We start from the raw sequence: 23,005 nt of genomic DNA, 5'->3' as shown, positions 1-23,005 counted from the left end.
TGGAGATGGTAACATTAACAATTATAACTTCGCTGATAACTGTTTCATCCCTTACATTAAGTTAACCTTACAATAGATGTGAAAATACAGCCATCACTTTAGGGCACCATATCATACAAAACCAAACTTCAGTTGAACATATTGGGCAGGGGCCTCACTGCCATAAATGCATCCACCATCTGAAAAATATGCAAAAATATTCATCAATCCTTCCAAGTCATAACTGAGATTTCATATAATTCAAAATGTTTGCTTTCAATGCCATGTGCCAACAAGCATCATTCAAAATCTATATGGGTGGCCAGAATCAGCAGAGTGACAAATAACAATCTATAGAACGATCAATCCTTAGCCCCAGAAGCTTACCTCATCAGTCACAGCAGCTCTAGCCCTACGATGTCTTTCAACTAGTTCAGTCAAAACCTGAATAAGTAGTTGCTTAACTTCACCTGTTAGCATGCGTCCTGCACCATACTCCTAATAGTACCCGAAGTGAATTAGCAAAACAAGAAGGCATCATTTGTACTAATAAAAAAAAAAATTATTGATTAAAAAAACAAGTTCATTAGGATCACCTTCCTTATCTCTTCGAGTTTAGCGTCATCATCCAGGAAAAAACTGAGATATTTGAATGGTATATCTACCTGAATAATGTCCAGAAGATAAAATCATTCCTCAATAAGTTAAAAGGCACGAAGTACTGACCGACAAATCGTATAAGACATGAATCAAATTGGCATGTAAGTGCAGACAGATAAGCAGAATTGTTTTTCTTGCTTGGACAATCTATAATGAGAAGGGAAGGTAGTAGATCCAGCAACAATAACACTCTCAAACCAATTGGGGAGGACAAATTTCTATTACTAACATGTGAGACAATTCAAATACCTCGAGATTTGCTCCAAGTTCTCTATGTTTCTCTATTGAATCTTGTCCACCAGAAAATGCGTACCTGTTTATCTGCACATGCACACAAATTCTTTATTTTGTTAATCCTGAAGAATTTTTGGACCATTTGGACTGTGTGATTTCAGGTAGAAAAATTTGAAGAAAGCTATTTGAAGAAATAGAGAAGCATGTTTTTCACTGAGAGTTTAAAAGGTTACAATTTGAAACCTTGCATTAATTAAAGACTTTGGCCCTAGAATAAGAGAACATCGATAATTTCCTTGTTCTTAATTTCCTTGTGCAAGAGTCTCAGTAAATAGAAAGGTTGTACAAATAAACCCACAGTAACAGCAAACGCAAACCTTGTTCTTAATTTCCTTTGCAGAATCAGTTACATAAATGGCAGAATTTGGATCACTGGCCGACATTTTAGCGGTCTCTCCCTGCAAGTATCCACATTCCAGGAAATATATCAGCAATAACATGCATACCACATCAGCTGGCTAATTTAAATATTGTATCTTTCTTATCCTGTTTTAAAAACTTAGGAACCACTTTAAGTAGCACACACGTATTCTGTGCCAAAACCATAAAGTACCTGCATGGCAGGGAAGAAAGAAGACTCAATCAACGCAGGTTTCTGGTATCCAATCCGTGGAGCGACATCTCGTGTCATTCTAAAATAAGGATCCTGGACAAATCGCAAACAAATATAACATGGTATTAGTAAATAAAAGAAAATAAGAAAAACAGCATTCACTAAAACAAATGAGCATACAAAGTTACTAAAGCATTTCATGCTCTGAGAATTGTTCCTATAATTTATACCTGGTCAATCGCGCAAGGAATTAAGCAACGAAGATTGTCTTGGCCACCGAAAAGATGTGGAAATGAACTTGGAAATGATGGAACTGCCTGCATTAACACATAACCACATTGGATCTCCTTAATAAGTTTTCAGAATACTTTCACATCCATAGCATTTATGACTTCTGGATGTTTCATGAAAGTATAAAAATAGGACAGATATTAGCTTCACTATTTTTTGTGAAACTAATCAGAAACAAAAATTACATGATTCACTATCAAAATCAGCATAGCCAAGGAAAATACCTGCACAGGTGGAAAACTAATTTTTCCAATATGATCTTCACCGGTGAAACCAAAAATTCCAACAGCCTGGATAGACGATTAAAAAAAGTTGAATAAGTACGTACACAAAATATCTATAAAAATAATGCTCCGTTGGGAAAAGATTGTAAATCACCTTATTATATGTGACACACTTTCCAACCTTCACCATGTTCTTGTAGAAAGCACTGCATAGAAATTAAACATAAAATCAGTCAGCAAGTGTTACAACCCACACTTACACACAGTATTCATGAATGATAGAATCACGCCCCTGTCAAGGTTTGAAAACAGAAGGTTCCCCATCGAAGCTTGTCAAGCAGTTTGCATCTAAGGTGATCACTTGGTGAAACATCCAACATTAACTTTAAATTCACGAGGCCCTTTGACATAAATTCATTAAGAAACTAAGGATTTTAAAGCCAACAAGCTTTTCCTATTAAAAAAAAACGAGGCTTGCATAGAATCCCAAAATCTCAAACCCCTTCAACTTGGGCAGAAAAGTAAATAAAGACTTGCATAGCACACTCTAGGCCATTGATAAAAAAATTGAAACACAAACTCAACAACATGTCAACATGCAGAAGTATTAAATTAGTAATTGAGTTAAACATACATATGTGTTACTTACCCACCAACATAATCAAAATCAGAGAAAATGAAGGTTCTTGTTACGTCAAAACCACAAGCAATAATGTCCTTGGCATTCTCCCTGGCGAGTCTCTGGCTCTCTTCCACGGTCAGATCTTTCCACATGCATTTCTCATCATCAGTAAGTTGAATAACAAGAGGAACCCTGAAGGCCTCTTGCAAATATCTGCAAAAAAAGCATTCCAGTGATAACTCTTCACAAATCATGCAAAGTGAAAATCATTAAGGCATCTAATTAAAATCAATAAACACAGTGCTTAAGGAAAGTATTTAAATTTCAATAATGTAATGAATGGTCAAATGATAACCGGATTCAAGTGAATTTTTGTAGAGGATGATTTTTGAATAAATATCTACATAATAGACGGTTTGGATTAATGAAACACTATGCGGAGTGGGCCCACAAGATGTCCTTATTTGAGGGATCCTCAACTGAAGCTTTGCACAGATATACATATGAGTTTGTACATAGCAGTCTCATCATCACCCTAGCCAAAAAAGATAAGCAGAAAGCAAGGTACTTACTTAGTGAACATGAAGGGGATAAGATGACCCAAATGCAATGCCTCAGAGGAAGGTCCTCTTCCTGTGTACAAATAGAACTTCTCTCCCCTCTCATGAGCATCAAGAATTTCATTCAAGTCCCTGCACTCGCATGCAGTCCACTATCAACTCCACTTCTGTTTTTTTTGTTTTTTGTTTTTTTTGTTTTTATTTTATAAATGTCAAATTTATAATGATTGAAAACAAAAGACAACGAGAGAGAGACCTGTGGGCGAAGAAGACGCCGCGGCGGAGAAACACGTGGGGAGTACGTGAGGTGAGGCGGTGGATACGGTCGACGAGCGACTGGTCGATCCTCTGACAGCCGAACTGGTCAATGAGCTTGTCGTAGTCGATTTTCCCGCCACCTTTAGCCGACACCGTCCATGGATTCACTACCTGTTCTTCTTCACCTTCTCCTTCTCCCTCTCTCTTCTCCATCACACTCTCTCTTTCTCTCCCAGTCTCTGTAATCGGCGGCCTATTTTGCAAGGATACATCATACGCGAGGTAGCTTTGTTTTGACAAAAGAAAAGCCCACTATAAGAAGAATGAGAACCAAATCGTAGCTTCTATAATGCTTCTTCTTTCACTTTCACTTTCGACAATGATGCTTTCTTTACCTTTTTTTTTTTTTTTTTTTTTTTTGAAAGATGCTTTCTTTACTAATTTCTAAATATATTATTAAATTAATAAATGATCGGTTAATTCATATAATGGGTCAATAAAATGGGAATAATACTTCAATAATAATTCACTTGTTGTAAAATAAAGTAGGTTAGGTGGAGTCCCCAAATGCCTATAAAAGGCTTCCCCCCTTCCCTACTCATGACACACAGAAATGAGAAGAGAAATCAGCTTCTACTCCCTTCTCTCCATTCCAATTCTCTCTACAATTTCCTCTTGATTTATAACACGTTATCAGCACGAATATCTCTAAAAATACCAGCTGGGAAATTCGATCAAAACACCCACTGTCTCTCTCTCTCTCAGAGTCTCTCACATCAGATAGATCAAACGGTCTCTGTGCTTGGTTTAGTTCTGTAATTAAAGCGAAAATGGAGGGCAAGGAAGAGGATGTCCACACAGAGAAAGAGAAAGAAAGAGTTTTCATGTCTTCTCCTCTTGTTCCGATGAAACACGACAAGAAGAAGCCGTTCGCAGGGTTGTACGTGCACACCGGAGTTCAAAGGTGCGAGAAATTCCCCGGAATCTCCGCCGTCCGATCAATCTACGATGCGATCCCGATCAACGTCAAGCGCAATCTCGAAGCTGTGTATTTCCTCCACCCTGGCCTGCAAGCCCGCCTCTTCTTAGCCACCTTCGGCCGCTTCCTTTTCACCGGAGGGTGTATGGGAAGCTGAAGTACGTGAGCAGGCTCGATTATCTGTGAGAGCTACCAGCTCATATGCTGATGAGCTTGTCAAAACCACAAAGCCCAGCTTCACGACAAGAAGAAGCCGTTCGCAGGGTTGTACGTGCACACCGGAGTTCAAAGGTGCGAGAAATTCCCCGGAATCTCCGCCGTCCGATCAATCTACGATGCGATCCCGATCAACGTCAAGCGCAATCTCGAAGCTGTGTATTTCCTCCACCCTGGCCTGCAAGCCCGCCTCTTCTTAGCCACCTTCGGCCGCTTCCTTTTCACCGGAGGGTGTATGGGAAGCTGAAGTACGTGAGCAGGCTCGATTATCTGTGAGAGCTACCAGCTCATATGCTGATGAGCTTGTCAAAACCACAAAGCCCAGCTTCATCTCTTCAACTCTCATATATCAAACAAGAAACAGAGGAAAATGGCTTCCTCCATGGTTTCATCAGCAGTTGTTGTTCACCAGACCCGCTAATTCTTGGCCAATATTCCAACACCTCAAAGCCCCCACTCGGGTTACAAGCTTGTGTTGTAATCATTGGTCTGTGAAACCAGCCTGACGCAGTGCCATCCACTCTAGGAACCATGAAGCCCAGAGCCTTCGCCCAAGCCACATGGCTCAACTCCTTGCTTGGAACGGGCAGGCCAGAACATTGCCCATGCATGACCAGACCCGCTATAGCTGAGCCAGCGTTTCAACACTTCGATGCCCCCACTTGGGTTACAAGCTTGCGTTGCTCAGCTCGGCAAGGCCAACAATAATATTACTTCTATCTCCAGCAATGGCAGAAGCCTCCTCTCCGATAGCCCCCCCCCCCCCCAACTCTTTCTCAGATTATTCAACAAAGAGAAGATACCCACTAGAAGCTTTTGAAAGAAAAAGATCACTCAGAAAAAGCAAGGGCACTCAGAAAAAGCAAAGGCACTCAGAAAAAGAGCACTCAGAAAAAGCAAAGGCACTCAGAAAAAGATCACTCATGTGGAGCTCCATAGCATGGGTTGTGCTATTCTGCTGCACATATAAAAACACCCACCAAAATAAAGGGATAAGTACTCTACCTCACTCTATCTCCTTCAATTAAATACATTATTAAAATACCTACAGAATTTAATACTCATGACCAGTGTAGATTGCAGGTGGAAAGAAGAAAAGCCAACGCGATATATCTAGCTTTCCACTAATATATCAGTATAATAATATTACACTATTTAATCGTGGTGTTGATGAGAACCCACCAATAATTGCCTTTACTTTACCGCAAATTTACTTTTACTTAAAGTAATATAATATATTATATTTACTGTATGGTGTAGGATTATTACCCATACAACAGTATTTATTTAAAAGGGTGGTGCGGGTTTATCGTCCACGCCTTTACTTTTATTTAAATGTATGGTGCAGAATTAGTGCCCATACAAGCACCTTTACTTTATGAAATTACTTTACTGTACATTATTTACTGTATGGTGTAGGTTTATTACCCATACAACAGTATTTATTTAAAAGGGTGGTGCAGGTTTATTGTCCACGCCTTTACTTTTATTTAAAAGTATGGAGCAGAATTAGTGCCCATACAAGCAATTTAATTTATGAATTTATTTTACCGCACATTTAATTTTATTTAAAGTATGGTGCGGGATTAACGTCCATACAGCAAGCAATTTAATTTATGAATTTATTTTACCGCACATTTACATTTATTTAAAGTATGGTGCGGGTTTATCGTCCATACCAGTAATTTATTTACCAGCAATTTATTTTATGGATTAAATGTGCTGTATGATGAGTTTTTACAGTATGTAGATCAGGACCAGAAGTTCCTTGATCCTCATCATACAATTACATCAGGACTTGAAGATCCTTGATGATGATGTTAATATGAGAGCTGGCAGTCTCTCCGGTACTATATTTGTAAACATGTGATTGGACTTGAGGGTCCTTGATCCTTGACATGTAAATAAGGACCTGGGGTTCCTTAATGATGTAACAGTACCGTATTGGTTCATAATGCCGTACACATGGATGATAACTGTACTGGCAAATGTACTGTACATATGAATAGTGCCGTATACATGAATAGTGATGTATGCATAAATATTTACCATTTTGGGTAAATTATCACCATTCAAAAAGGAACCTGCAGTTCTTTAAACTCATGGATGAGCAATTAAATGAGATGCCAGAAGTTCCTCAAAATATGGACAATTATGTAAGGGCTTGAAGTCCAGAAATATGTACAGAAAATTGTAAAAATGTCCATACCATGAGAATATGTGATTTTGGCCTGAAGTTCAAAATCTAACAGTGTTGAGAACCTGAAGTTCCAACAATTAAATGGATAACCCTTGAGGTATTATTGCAAATTGTGGTACGCCACATATCTCTTTGGCATAAGAGAATGATGAATTTAATAAAGTTCGATTCTGTTATAATCGACACCTCAAGGAAGAAATATATTTTGTGAATTCCGGTTGTTAAGAATACACCGTGAAATAGATAATATCAATATAAACCTCAAATGATGAATTGAGGTTCCCCACATATTTTGATATATCTGGGCCAGAAGCACATGGATTCAAATATATGAGAAATCCCGAATTTGAGGTTGTGGGTATATAGTAGTTAATGCTCTTCACTACTATATTGCGATATTATCGTAGCTTTTACTCAATTCATATTTCATGTCCATTTGAAAAGGGCAAATAAATTCTGAGTTTTGTGTTTAGCCCAGGCCAAAAGTTCCGGGCTCCCATACGTTGAAATATGAAATTTGGGAGAGTCGATGTGGTTATTTGAACCTATAAGGTACAAGGTTCCAAACCGTCATTTTGAAAAGACGTAAAAACCACAGGTGCAAATTTTAAGAATGTGCGCAATTATTATAACAGGAAAGGAGCAAGATGAAACGCAGTTGCTCCAATCAAGTTTTGCAAAGGCAATATCTATAGGAGGAAATATGGCTACAGTTTCCAGGATCCCAATATTATCTCAGATCCCCATATTATCTTTTTCTTTCCCAGAGTCCAAAACTTCACGTGGCCTCTGATAATGCCTGTCGGCACTTTCGGCGTTTTCAAGTATTATTTTTATCAAAGCTGATCTTGCTTTACGGATTTCACGGAGCTACTTTTTCAAAAGTATCCCGAGAATCTTGCAATTGTCCTATGGTTAATTTGAAATTCACCGGTTCTATCTATTCATTGTATTTGTGTATAAATGTGTTACTAACGAAATTTTCTTTGCAGAAGACATCCAGTTTACTCCATACCTAGTGATGCGATATCTACTTATTTTTCTTATCAGTGAGCACTCAATATGCCCGAGAAGCAAGACTATCTCTGATCATCCATTCAGGAAGCAAGACTATCCCTGATCACGTTTCCGCTACATCAGGAAACTGTGAAGGCGATCTTATGCTCTAATCTCCGGAAGTCCTTCTAGACTAGGAGATATGAGAGCTTATTGTCTGCTCCCACCAGCTTCCTTCCCTGATTGCTTACCTTCTCTTGCAATCAATATCACAATTTTTTTTGCATTTTTTCTCTTTTTGTAACTCTCTGAGGGTTATTTGTTTTTGACAGAGAAAAGAGTTGTGATTTTGCTCTTGCAGGATAAAACTAGATCATCAAGCGCTACGTTATATTTACTGGGCCGATACGAGCTTGAATGATACTTGAGAAAAGTTTCTCCCACCTAAGGATGTAAGCAATACTTGTGTTATTTTATGCTTATATACTTATTTGATATTTTATCTTGAAAGGTAACCAAATGGGAAGATAAGTCCGTTCCAAACAAATGGCTTATATGTATCCATGAATTATTAATGCAAATTTTACAGATTGTAAGATGGATACATTGATAATACACTGCACAGATTAAAGTCTCATAAGAATAGAATATGGGTATAGCAGTGATCAATATGATGCACGCCTGTTGCGTAGCAAATGATGTGGATTGAAGTCCCGAAAGGACAATCATTTGACATGTCAATATTGATATTATGCACGCCTAATGCGTAGCAAATTATATGGGTTAAAGTCCCATAATATGGGTTAAGGTCCCATAAATCAATTGACATGTATGTATTAATCTGTGGCATGCCTTCAGCATGACAGATATATGGGTTCTAAATGTTCCAATTCCCTAAATAGAGATTATCCACGCCCTACTGCTAAATAACGCTCCAATGGAGGTTATAATCCACATTCTCACATAATAAAAGCCCCATGAAGTGGCTTGGGTACCCAAAAGCAAAGAAATGCTTATAATTGATGCATGCGCATGCAAATGAGAATGGTAGGATCATGAATTGATGAATGACAATTTTTGGTTTTGGAGTAGCTACTCAAATCATCAATGGGCTGTGTTGATTGGAACCACGTTCAATTATTAAATGTCGACAATATTATTGGCCAAAATGGAATGAGATAATTCCATTATAGATGAGAATGAACGTGAAAGAACAAACCCACAGTACGAACCCCAAAATTTGTTAATACTGAAAGTTATACTTGGGTGTTCTGAATAAAAGGGAATATACCTACTTTGTATGACACACTGTTTCTGGCAGAAACAAGGAATGTTGGGTTTTCTCCATATTTACAGATTCAATTGTGCCCCCCTTATTACACAATTACGGAGACCAACATATTATCTTTAAGGGTTATTAAATGCACGGAGCATATCGCCAGAAGCGATTTCCTAAAGATGTATAAATAGCTGGGTAAAAGCTATATAATGTGTCATAAAGTTTATACCCTTTTTAGACAAAATCCGTTGAGAGGATTGACATTGCATAAAGCAAGTCCCTAAAGGACATGTGCTTGAAGCACAAAATTTGTACTCAATATTAATATGCATAAATTACCTCAGTGAGTACATTGATTATAATGTGATTTCAACACATTAAAGCTTCTGCAGAATTCACGAAATATTTGTCTCGATCGAGCATTATGCCAACGAGATTCTTGCTTATACTAAGAGAGTCTTATCCGTTGGTCCTTAAATGTTTTTCCGGAAGTATACTAGACCAGATAGAGCTCAGCTCCATCACCACCACTTTGGGATGGCTAGTCATAAATTTTTCAGGGGGAGATATTCACAAAAGGGAGCGTGGTTTTAATAAAGACCTCCATACACTATACTCTTTTTCCTTCATCCAGGTTTTTTATCCCACTGGGTTTTTCCTGGTAAGGTTTTAACGAGGCAGTGTCGCTCAAGATTGACTCACAGAAGCAGTGTCAACTACGATATTCAGAAAGGTGAACAACAGTATGACTTAAAGATATTTTGCCAAGCATCAGGGGGAGCGTGCTATCAATAAAGATCTTCAAACACTGTACTCTTTTTCCTTCGTCCAGGTTTTTATCCCACTGGGTTTTTTCCTGGCAAGGTTTTAACGAGGCAGTGTCGCACACGTGTCAATATACATAGAATTTTATGTTACACATGATTATGTACTCTTTTTTCCTTTTGACCAGTTTTTGTCCCACTGGGTTTTTACTGGCAAGGTTTTTAACGAGACATATTCTGTATCATTTGTGATCTCAAAGGGGGAGTGTTGTAAAATAAAGTAGGTTAGGTGGAGTCCCCAAATGCCTATAAAAGGCTTCCCCCCTTCCCTACTCATGACACACAGAAATGAGAAGAGAAATAAGCTTCTACTCCCTTCTCTCCATTCCAATTCTCTCTACAATTTCCTCTTGATTTATAACATCACTCAATGTTTGTATGGATTGCTATGTATTTATTATGAATATTGGAAGTTATAGCATAGAAAGTTAATAATAAATTGAAGAGAACAACATGTAGCTTTGGAAGATTGGTACATCGTTAAGGTTTCAGAATGGGTGTTCTTCTCGCATAGCGCCAAGTTTTTTTTTTCTAATTTTTATTTTTATTTTTTGAATGTTTTCAGGTAAACAAAAAAGTAATAGAAACTAAAGTTTTATAACATTAATTTGTTTATAAACAAACCAAAACCATACTTAATGTTTTATAACATCACACTTTTGTTTCTTTGATCCAATGATTACCATGAATTCAAATATGTTGAATTATGATTTTTAGAACTCTAATATTGAAGACATTGTCGTAAGGAGCACATTGCTTTTTTGGCGTATATTTTTCATATTTTTAATTATAAGTGAAAATTATACTTTTAGAGCTTGAGGGTGCAGAGAATGTCACAAGGAGTTTCTAGGAATTTTCGGTGCATTTTTAATTTATTTATTATGAATTTCAGAAATAAAATCAAGAAAAATAATATTAAATAGTATAGGGCAACACGTGGCATCAGCTAAAGGTGGTGCCGTCAGTGTTTCCAAAAGGTGGCATAACGCGATTGCGCCACATGTCATTTTGATTACTTTTTCAAATTTATCTTTAAAAAAAAATTAAAATCAAAAAAATACACCAAAAATTACTATTGTAACGACCCGGTCCTAAATAAATCAGTAAATAATAATTTATTCAGATAAAAGACTATTTTGCTCTTAGAATATTTTATTAGGTTCAAAGTTGACTTTTTGACCGGCGTTTTAACGAAAAAGATACGATCAAAAAGAATATTTTATTAGGTTTAAATTATTTTATTAGAATAATTTACTCAGATAAAAGACTTGCAGAAGTAAATCGAAGTTTTAACGAAAAAGATACTATCAAAATACCCTCAGTGGCATAATCATAATTTTGGCGAAAAGGGTTTGATAAAATCAGATTTCTCTCTCTCTCTCTCTCTCTCTCTCTCTCTCTCTCTCTCTCTCTCTCTCTCTCTCTCTCTCTCTCTCTCTCTCTCTCTCCCCCGAGCCCTCCGCCCTCCGCCCTCCGCCCTCTGCGTGAAACCCCCCCTGATCGAATTTGCAGCCCCCACCTCCGGCCACCAAAGGCCACGAGACTGGTGCCAAAAGGACCAGCCCAACTCCGTTGTCACACCCCAGCCTCCTCTCGCCGCAAGCCGTCATCCTGCGGCTGGAAAACTACGAATTTGCGCCGATTTTTGACAAAATTTCCTGTCGCTCATTCTCTCTCAATTCTCCCCCAAATTTGACGAGTAAGGTATGGATTTCTACCTATTCTTCGTACTCTAGCTGATGGTTGAGTAAGATTGCATCAATTTTGAGTGCAGGTAGCTTGATTTTCGAATTGGATTTCGGTCGATTTTGAGATCGCGATTCCGACCACTTCCGGTCACTTTTTGGGGTAGGTCCAAGAACAAAAGTAGTTCCAAATAGGGTGTTACACCTAGGGTAGGAGTCTTGAGTCATGATTAGGAGTTTTTCTGGTGAAAGGTTATCGCTTTGGACACCCACGCGTTGCCGGTGTGTATGGCGGCGCGTGGGCACTGTAGAAAAAGGGCATTGTGCCCCGATGTGATCCGCAGGTTCTCCCGAGTGCGTAAGGGTGCTCGGATTTCAATTCAGATGTCGTTTGACTACTGAACTGATTTCGCATATTGTGCGTTATCCGGGTTCTATAGGTTTGAACCGTTGGATCGTCTTGAATTTAATAAATGTGGATCTAGGCATTCCTGGGATCGTGTAAGAATTCACGGATCATGGATCGGAGCCCCGGATGTTCCGATTTAATAACTTGAAGTTTGTGTTTTACAATAACCGTCCGATCGTGCGATCGCGAGCGATCTGACCATCCGATCCGGACCAAACTTGTAGGACGGGTATCCTAAATCTTGTAGAACCCATTGGAACTTTTGGATCGGAATTTGAAGGTCGTGGGCCCTGTGGGATCGTTTGACCAAGTTCGGATAGTTTGACCCTTGGTTGACCGTGAGTCTTCCAAGGTAGTTTCACCTTTCTAGGAGGATTATAATGACCCTAGTGACAGGTCTTGAGTGTTGTTGAGTTATGTTGATTATGTGGGATTAGAAAATTAATTTATTGTTTTAAATTTGGGATGCTATATTGTGGTTGAGGTTTATGCATTATTGAAAATTAATATAGATAGATAGATAGATATATTTATTTATTTATTTATTATAAAGATATAAAGATGTTTGATTACACTGTGTAAGTACCATCCTGTGATTGTTAGGTCTCACATGGCACAGGAGTTTTCAGCGTTGAGACAGACCCCATACGTGGCGTTGGATGTTCCAGTGTATGGGGAGATTTTATGATTGTTAGGTTCCACGTGCTGTAGGATTTTCTGGCGTGAGGACATACCCCAAACGTGGGGTTGAATGTTCTGGCGTATGGGGAGATGATATGATTGTTAGGTCACACGTGGTGTAGGATTTTTCGTCTTGTTGACAGACCCCATACATGGCATTGGATGTTCTGGCGTATAGGGAGATGATATGATTGTTAGGTCTCACGTGGCGTAGGATTTTTCGGCGTTGAGACAGACCCCATACGTGGTGTTGGATGTTCCGGCGTATGGGGAGATTTTGTGATTGTTAGGTCCCACGTAGCGTAGGATTTTCCGACGTGAGGACAGACCCCATACGCGGCGTTGGATGTTCCGGCGTATGAGGAGATGATATGATTGTTAGGTCACACGTGGTGTTGGATTTTTCGGCGTGTTGACGGACCCCATACATGCGTTGGATGTTTCGGCATATAGGGAGATTTTATGATTATTAGGGAGATGAATTAAGGATTGTTACACTAAGTTAGGAAAGATAGATGTTTGAAAAAGATTGTGCTGGGTGAGTTGGGAGTTAAAGAAAAGAGAAAGGGATAAATTCTAGAGTCTATCATTTCGTATTACTGTAATTGATTGTATGTTATTGGGACTGGGATGTTTGTTGGAAAGAACTACGTGTGGCTTCATCCCTTAGTAAGGGTATGTTGGCAGCATAGGGTAGTGCCTAGGTGCAAGCGCGGTCTAAACATTGTTTATGTTGTTTTATTGAGATTGGTTCCGACCCTGTCGTTGGTCCTGAAATTCGGTTGATAACGAGATGCGAGTAAATGATTGTTCATACTCCCGTTTGGTTGAGGGAGAATTGTGTAAATGTGTTCTGGTCAAGCCAGGTATAAAACTCGTTTTGGATTGATGTACGATTTGGGCTGAGGCCTTAAACTACTTGTGATTGTGTTAGGAGATTAAAACCTCGCATGTTGGGTAGTTTGGAAAGTTAGATGATGTAAATTGCTTTTGGCATTTATAAGTGTGTTCGAGGTTATTATTTGCTTTGTTTAAGGTGTTAACCCGGCTTAAGCACTTTGTTGGTGTTATCCCGGCTTAAGCATGAAATTAGCTTGTGCATGCTGCCGGTTGGTGATATTAAATGTGTCTTATGCAGGTTGAAATTTTTGGGATTGTTCTAATTACAGGGGTGACTCTACTGAAATTTCGGTAGAATGTCTCGTGTCTTTATTCCTTTTTGGAAAAAGGAAGTTATAGTTTCAGAAGTGGGCCCGACATCAAGGTGATGTCGGGAATTCCACAAGGTCTTGGGTTCCGAGGAATTCGGGGCAGGTCTTGTCAACTACAAACTCCTCACGACATCATCCCTGATTATGGAGGTCCAAAATTATGATTTCACATATTTGAGTTCAAGGTAGTCGTTGGATTAGAGAACATAAGTGTGAAGTTACAAGACATCAACTAGTGTTTTATATTGTTTCAAAACAAATTTGAGTTTTTATTATCACTTTACATTTTTATAAGTGAAAATGTTACTTTTATAGTTTGAAGGTGTCGAGAATGTCACAAGGAATCATCACATCAAGGTTTGCTAAATCAACAAGTATTTTATTATAATCATTGAGGTGTTCGTACATAGAAATACCTGGACGATACTGAAATCGGAAGAGTCGTTTCTTCAAGAAGAGCCGATTTTCTGCGCTCTTGGTCATATACTTCTCCTCCAATTTCTTCCATAACTCCTTAGCAGAAGTTTCCTTCATATATGGGTATTTCATCTCCTTATCAAGGAACGATCGAATAGCAGCACAAGCATGAAGATTAATTCGCGTCCATTGCTTGTCATCAATATATTCGGGTTTGTCCTCCAGAACCATATCCAACTCTTGTTGATACAACACATCCATAACTTCACATTGCCACATTCCAAAATTATTAGAACCTTGAATTTATTAACCTCTAACCTTGTAGTAGCAATTGGATGTCTATTAGGTGTAGGTGCCGACGAAGACGATGTCGACTCCTTCTCCTTCATAGATTCGTCTTTATCTCCAGCCATCAAATCCACTCGGCACTATTCATGGCTGTTGTAGCACAGCTACTATTCACGGATACTGTTCACAGACTGTAGCAGTTCACTGTTCATGGACTGTAGCGCCGACACTATTCATGAACTATAGCACAGCATTATTCACGCCACTGTAGCTCTAGTAAATTTTTCACTCCTACGAAACCCCAGTCGAAAACTTGAGCTCTGATACCACTTATTGTGCGGAAGCGTCAACCAATTGTGAGTGAAAAATAAACAACAACTGGCAAGAGATAAAAAAAGAACAAAACAACACCAACAAGAACACCAAGATTTATACTGGTTCGGAAATGCCTACATCCAGTTTGAAGACGACGGAGTATTTCACTATAATCAATGATAACATTGTTCACCCATTTTAAGTTTGCTTCTATGATGGAAGGGTAAAGTTCCCCACTACCTTGAAAACCATTGACTGGTCAACAAGTCAGCTTTCTTTAGTGTATGAGCGTGCAACTGCTAGCAATGAAAACCCTAGTAGACTTCTTTGAAATAGATAACTTGCACCCCAAGTTATTGATTTCTAAACAAGCAATTATGAATTTAGGTGAGGAATATCTCCCAAGTAAGTTTTTTTTCTGCCTCAGACTGGTGAGGAATTCGCAATTTATCTCAGTACAAGATTGGTAGTTTTGGCCAGAATAAATGATAATAAAGTGGACTGTTTTTAAGCAGAATTGCCCTTTACAAAACTAGAAAAGAAAGAATCAACTCTAGAAAGACAAAAAGAAAGCTGGAATTCCATTTCTGCCTAGATAGAAGTCTCTGATCTGGGTTGTATTGGGTATGTCTGTGCTGGATTGAACTGTCAACAACTTCAATTGCTTTCAACTGTAAATCGATACTAAAGTTTAATTTTGGCAGAGCTTTTAATTTATTTCAAGCATTTGGAAACTTTTGAACGGGCAGAACTGCGGCCTCTTCGGTCTGAACGGGGCAGAAGTGGCTGGACTTGAGGATTACTGAGCCAGAACTGCACTATGGTACCTGTTCTGCTTGATTAGGGCTCTCCATAAATTTGTTGAGGTTTTCATATTTGTGAAAACTCAAACTCTGCTTGTCTTGGCTTTTGCTGAACTAAATTTGTAACGAGAGAATTCTCGTTTTGAATGACTTATTTCTCTAAGTTTGTACTTGGAAGTTCTGATCTATAGCTGGCTACTTTTGTGGATCAACTGAGCTTTTAGTTGCTCCAGTTTGTTTTGAAGGTTCTCAGTGATCAAGTGAGCATTTTGAGTTTTTGCCTTTGGTTGATTTTTGATTGTTGATTGATTGTTGAATTGAGTGTCCTTTTGCTATATTCACCCTTTTTTATATTTATAAAAAAATGCTTTGGAATAGGGTTTCTGATTCTTTAGAAATGGGCGGCAGATTTTCTCAAAAAATCTTTCATTTTTAAAATGTAAAGAAAGAGGGGTTTTATCAATTCTGGCAGATAAGCTCTCAATGGTCAGTTTCTTTAAGTCAATCACTTCTCTGTTTTTTGAAAGAAAACTTAATCCCTCTTTAATTCTAACTGCCCCCTGTGAGAGCTCAAACTGTGATGGTTAGTTTGATTTTCCAGTTTGAACAACTTCCTGTTTCCTGCTTATCTTTTTAGAAAACACAGTCTGTGTATCCCTTGAAAGATGGTGCCTTCTTTGGAGTAGAAACAATATCTTTGAATATATAAAAGGGTTTTGATCTTCTGGTGGCAGAGATTTCAGAGACGTCCATTCCTTTCGCCTGCCTCTGTCAACTCTTTATCAACCCAGTTGAAATTGTTGACTTTCCTAAATCAAAGAAAAAGATTCACGTGGGTCTGTTTCCTTTTGGGCTCCTTCTTCTCTTTTAATCATGCCCAAGCCCTTTTGATTTTTCTGGAGCCATGGGCTGATTGCTTCTTTTTCTTTTTCGAGGCCCAAGTTTATTTGTAGAGTCCAGACTGCTTGGGCCCTGTGGTTTTGTCTTTGTTGTTTTTGGGCTTTTTGGGTTGGGTGTGCTAAATTAGGCCCAAACAATGCCCCCTAAGTCTGAATCGTTTGTTGAACGATTCCAGACTTAATCACTTGGCCATTAATTTGGGCGCGCCAGTTTCTTCCGTTTAATCCACGTCTGCCACGTCTACCTACCACGAGCTAGACTTCGTGGGAAAATGTTCAATTACTAGCTAGTCATTATCAGGTGGCGTCTCATCTTCTCCTTCCCACGATTTAGAGCCTTTTTTAAGAATTTCGAAAACTCCAACTCGTGTTCATTTCGAAACCTAGTTTTTTCAGACCTCGACTCTCTCAGTTTTCCCTAGAATTCTCACTTTCTTCTTCGACCAAACTCTGCCTTTCTTACCATTTTCTTTGTTTCTAGTTCAAAAACTTCTGAACATGTCTTCTCCCAAGACTCGTGCCCAGGGTTCGTCCTCCTTAGTTCCTCCTAATTACATCACTGGGACTGGGATTGACAATCACGCGATAGAGGTTAGAAGCAAACTCCACCCTTTTGCTAAGAAAAACTTGGACGAGAATGTCCTCCACCTGTTCGAAATACCCTAGTCCTAGGACCTTATTGGTTTGGCTTTGTCTCGGCTGAGATGGCAGAGCTGATTAAAAAAGATGCTGAAGCTCCTCTTTGTTTTCAAAGTCCTTCTGCTCTGGCCTCTCACACTTGGGTCAGCAAGAACCTGAGCCGCTCGTTCCCCTCGAGTGAAGTGAGGAACAATCCAGTGAAGTGGGCTGATTGGATTGACAGGCTTCTTCCAAGAAATGGAGCTCACTGGTAGAGGGCTGGAATTCATGATGCCATCCTCCTATCCAAGCAATCTATCAACAGGGATGAGAATCTGCTTGCTGCTGCCCTCTGTTTTTAGAATTCTCTAGTAACACCTTTGATTTTCGCGTGGGCCCAATGACACCAACTTTGCTGGACATGGCTCAAATCTTTGGGTTCAGGCCTCATGGAAGGCTTGTAGATGCAGTGGGTAACTTCCATAGCAGGAAGAACCAGGAGAAATTGTCCAAGTTGTTTACTATCTCTCCAGCTTTAATCAACCAGAACTGCTCTTTCTCCAATTTCTTAAGGAAGTTCAGTGCTGAGATGGACAAGAATCAACAGCACATTTTGTTCCTCTTGTATTGGCTGAACAAATTTGTCTTCCTCAACCGTTCCTCGGCAGTTCTGCTTGAGTACAGGCACCTGACAGAAGCCCTTCATAATCACACTGACGTTAGGCTTAGGCCTACAGTTCTGGCTTATTTGTTCAAGAACCTGCACACTGCCACCCTGGAGAATCCTCTAAACTTATCTGCTCCCAAGGCATTTTGGATGATCCAGATCTGGCTGCAGGTCTACTTCCCAGAATTGAGGTTTCCAGACATAATTCTGCCCGAAAACCAAGTTCTGGCCCTTCCTCTGATGTTGGCAGAAGTGCCTAAGCGATCAATCGAAGAGTACCTAATGTTTTTTAGGCACTGTACTAAGAGGTCAGCAGCTCAGTGGCAGGTGGTGATCAGAATGACATATCCTTGGTTTCAGCTTGGATACTAATTGTTTGAGAAAGAGCTAGAAGAGGAATCTGCTAGAACAGACTTCATGAAGAAATTCCTGAGCGTTACCCTGCCGAGAGACTTGCCTCATGGAGGTGGAAAGCCTCCAAATTATCATTTGGGGGCAAAAGTCTATCATCCCAACTTCTGCGCAAGGCAACTTGGCTGCCCCCAGCTTATTCCACTTAAGTCCTACAAGAGCTGCAATCTGGCTACTTCCTGGAGAGATGCATATAATCTGGAAGTGCACAAGGATGCCAGGTGTGCAGTAAACAAGATTAACAACGGTGCAGACGCCCTTTATCCAGCTTGGGAACTAAACTCCTGTAGTTCTGCTGAGTTTGATACTTGGTGGAAAGCTAAGTTTCATGGTCTGCCAGCCTCCATTACTGCACTCAAGGTACTTTTTGAGGGCTGGGACTCATGGACTGTCTACGCGGAGGTGGATGCCAAGAACTTCATGGTGCAGACCATCAAAAACATTAATGCCTAGGTTATAGAAGGTAACTTTCAATTCTGTCTGTCTTGCCTACTCTATCTTTTAGTGACGATGCCTAACACTTTTGTTCTGTCTGTATCAGACCATTCTTTGACAGAAAACATAGGTGGGCAGTCTGTCCAAGCTGGAGAAGTGATTGGTAAGTTTTTCACTATTCAGTTCCTTCCATTATTTTCCTGCTGGATTGACTTCTGACTTTGTCTGTTTCTTGTGTAGTCACTTCTGTCATTGCTACCAGAGACTTAGAGCTCCCTTCTGGAGATGAAGATAATGAAATTCTGGCAGAGCAACCAACTGTTGAGGGCACTCCTTCTACCAGAAGGAAGAGAAAAGAAACTGCTCCAACTCATGGTAGTGCTGCTCAGCCTGCGACTTCAGGTAAATTCTAACAGTTTGAACGTTCCTATTCTGTTCTACTCAATTCAGCTTATGTTCTAATGGTTTATTGTTTGCTTATTGTTGCTGAAGGTCCCCCTCCTCCTCCTACTAAGTCAAAAATACTTAGAAAGAGGACTGTGGTGGAATATGTGGCCATGGAGGAATCTGCAGCAGCTTCCACCAACACTTCTGGGACAGATGAAGAGCTGATAGAGGCCTTCGAGGCAGTGGAGCAGGAAAAAGAGCTAGAAGAAGTAGAAGAAGGACCTCAAGAAAAGGCAAAAGAAATGGAAGAAGATGTGAGTATTGTTTTCTGGCTATGTCAGCTTTTCTTTTGTTTCTTCAGTTCCTTTATTCTGACTTCTGTCTACCTGGAGGAGGAAATCCCCACTGAAGTGATTGCAGAGGCAGCAAGAGAATCCAAGGGCAGAGCTGACTAGTTCAGAGTTGGTCCTTTTTGAGGATACAGAGGCAGAGCATTCCACTGCCATTCCATCATCTGAAGAGCAGGCAGAGCAATTTACATCAGAGCCTATGGAGCAGGCAGAACTACCTGTTGCAATTTCGGAAGCTGGAGTGGAAGTGGCTGCTGCTGTTCCTGACCTTATGGTAATTTTTATTTGAACTCTGTCCCCATGTTTCTTGTAATTCCATCATGTCTTCGCTTTTCAACTGTTAGTCTTTTCAGGTAGAAGTGCCTAGATCTGCTGGTGTTCTGGCAATGATAACCAGCCCTTTGAAGCCTCCAATTGTTGCTGTAAGTGCTTACTCATTTGTGGATCTTCCTCTTAGTTTCAACGTCTTGCATAGAACTGACTTGAGCTCTTCTTGCAGATGCCCATTCATTCCTTTCCAAGCTCTTCTGCCACTGCTTCCTTTGCTGACCCAGAACTAGCAGAATTTGAAGCCATGGACTTAGATGCCCAGCTGGACAAACTGGAAAAACTCAGTTCTACTCCTGGCAAGGCCAAGTCCAAGGCAGTGGAGGAGGCCATGGAGAGGCTGAAGATCTGGCAATCTTCTGAGCTGGAACTGGATGAGGACAGGGAGGCTGTTGATCAATTAATGAAGGACCTAGACCTTCTGCATAGACAGAACATGGATCCCAGGCCCATACTTGAGATGAGCCTTGGCTTGGCAAGAGATGTGCTCAACCTCCACGACCGTTATGAGGATCTCAGGCCTACCTTCAAAACTTCTGAGTTCTGCAAAGCCATTCATGAAGCCAATTTGGCTGATTATGCGAAATAGAAGGCAGAACTGGACCAAATAGTTGCTGGGTACAAGAAAGCCAAGGCCACTGCAGATAAGCTGGAGAAACAGAATGAAGAGCTTCAAAAGCAGTTGGCAAAATGCAGAGGAGTGCAGAACAGGCTTGGGGTTGGACTGAGTTCCAAAACCAAGGCCACCTTCCTCATGCAGAGCATGGTTTCAGCTTCTAGGCCTGCTTTGGAAATTGCGGAGGCTTCAATCCATCAGGAGGTGCTGCTCTAGAAGGAACTTTCTATCAAAAAGGCTAGTCCACAGCAGACTCTCAAGAAATTAGGGTTTTAGATTTTAAATTTAAACTTTGTAATAAACATTTAGCCATAAAAATGGCTATATTTAAATAAAAGTTATTTATTTTTGTGGAATTTTGATTTTTCTTAATAATAAAACGTACTTAACAAAATACAGCGAAGTAAAGTTTTTTAACAGAACTTTAAACAATAGTTTCACTTTGCTGCCTTTCTATTCCAGGATCTGTTTGCACAGCCTGTGAATTCCACATAGTTGGATAAACTTTCTTCAACCACTTGCCATTGATTGGTGCAGCATGCACATCTCTATCTCGATCCTGCAATATGTATGCCCCTATTCCAAGGACATGCTTAATTATGAAAGGACCTTCCTATGTAGGTGACCACTTTCCATATCCAGCTATGTGTGTTCCAAGGGGCAAAACTGCTTTCCAGACTATCTCTCCTTCTTCAAAACTCTTTCTTTTGACTCTCTTATTGTAGGCCCTTAATACAGCTTGCTTTCCTGCTAAGAGTTTGTTGAGGGTATCAATCTTGCTTGCATCCAATCCTTCTAGTTCTAGCAGCATGGCTTGAAAGTAGTCTTCTCCAACCAGGTTGTGTTGATGAGCAATTCTAAGAGACTGGACTGCTATCTCCATAGGCAGAATTACATCATGGCCATAGGTTAGAGCATATGGGGTCATGCCAGTTGCCTCTCTTTTTGAAGTCTTATATGCCCACAGAGTTTCTGATAACTTCTCATGCCATTGCTTTGGATTTTTCTCAAGCATCTTCCTGATAATGTTGATGATCACCGTGTTACTTGATTCTACCTGCCCATTAGCTTGGGTATAATAAGGAGTAGATTGAAGCAGCTTGAATTTGAATGCTTCTGCCATATCCAGCATCTCTCCAGATATTAAAGAAGATCCTCTGTCAGTTGTGATTGATTCTGGAATGCCAAACCTCTGTATAATCTGCACTTCTATGAAAGTGATGATCTCTTGAGATATTGTGGACTTAACAGGCTTGGCTTCCACCCATTTGGTGAAATAGCCTGTAGCTACAATGATAAAACAGTGTTGTTTGCTACTGGTTGGATAAATCTTACCAATGAGATCCATTGCCCATCCTCTGAAAGGCCATGGCTTTACCACTAGATTCATAGGAACTGAAGGAGCCTACTGGATTGGACCAATGCCTTTGACAAGCCTCACATCCCTTGGAATAGTCAATGCAATCCTTCATCATGGTTGGCCAGAAGTAGCCATACCTTCTAATCAACCAACACATTTTTCTTCCTCCTTGGTGAGCTCCACAGATTCCTTCATGGGTTTCTCCCATGACCTTTATGTACTCTTTTTTTCCTAAGCACCTTAGAAGTACCTCATCCTTGCTTTTTCGGACCAAATCTCCATTCCACATAAGGTAGTTCAAAGCCATGATTTTGATTCTTTTCTCAGAAGGCAGGGTTGGATACTGCAAGTAATTTATGATAGGAGTTCTCCAATCATATTCAATGATTATGGAAGAATTGACATCTATCTCCATCCTTCTGGTCAGAACAGATGACAGACTTTTCTTTCCTACCTTAATGATCCTTTGCACACAGTCTTCAGGCATTTGTATACCTGTTGCTACCTGAGCCAATTCATTGGCTGCAAAGTTTTCTTCTCTTGGGATATGTTCCCAAGTAGCTTCTCTGAATTCTGTCAGAAGATTCCTGGCTGCTACTAAATAGATAGCTAAAGAAGGACTTAGACACTTTTATTCTCCAGCAATCTGCTTTATCACAAGCATAGAATCTCCCAAGATTTCCATAGACTGGATTCCCAACTCCACCAGCATTTCAAGTCCTATGATTAAAGCTTCATATTCAACCATGTTGTTAGTGCATTGGAAGTCTAGCTGGAAAGAATAACAGTGTCTGATTCCTAGTGGTTCCTATAAAATAATTCCTGCCCCATAAGCTACATCAGTTTTTGATCCATCAAAGTACAGCTTCCAAGGTGTGAGGTGGACTGAATAGATGGAATTGTTAAGGCAAGTATGGGCTCTAGTCAACAGATCTGCATTTGCTATATCCAAAGAGTCCATGTTTTCAATCTCTTCCCTTAGATGATCTGCTAGAAAATCTGCTACAGCTTGTCCTTTGACGGCTTTCTAAGGAACATATCTGAAAGCAAATTCTGTCAAAGCCAGAGTCCATTTTCCAATTCTGCCTCTCAACATTGGCCTTGTTAGTATGTATTTGATTAGGTCTGTCTTGGCGATGATGTAGATGGTAAATGGCAGCATGTAGTGTCTGAGTTTCACAGCAGTGAAGT

The 23,005-nt window shown here is 39.8% G+C and overlaps 1 protein-coding gene across 1 annotated transcript; it reads right to left on the bottom strand.

Annotated features, from left to right (window-relative positions):
* On the bottom strand, positions 1–3,747 carry LOC18771103 (tryptophan--tRNA ligase, cytoplasmic). Its single transcript, XM_007201972.2, has 12 exons — positions 3,440–3,747; positions 3,196–3,315; positions 2,651–2,836; positions 2,156–2,207; positions 2,002–2,067; positions 1,717–1,803; positions 1,487–1,579; positions 1,251–1,331; positions 889–960; positions 576–644; positions 367–477; positions 1–179 (listed from the first exon to the last, which is right to left on the bottom strand). The coding sequence occupies exons 1-12, from the start codon at positions 3,652–3,654 to the stop codon at positions 129–131; spliced, it is 1,203 nt and encodes a 400-aa protein (XP_007202034.1). The 5' UTR covers positions 3,655–3,747; the 3' UTR covers positions 1–128.

Source organism: Prunus persica, chromosome G7, assembly GCF_000346465.2.
Source record: "Prunus persica cultivar Lovell chromosome G7, Prunus_persica_NCBIv2, whole genome shotgun sequence".
Classification (NCBI taxonomy): Eukaryota; Viridiplantae; Streptophyta; class Magnoliopsida; order Rosales; family Rosaceae; genus Prunus; species Prunus persica.
Note: the sequence above shows the minus strand (reverse complement) of the source record. Positions and strands in the feature narration are given on the sequence as shown.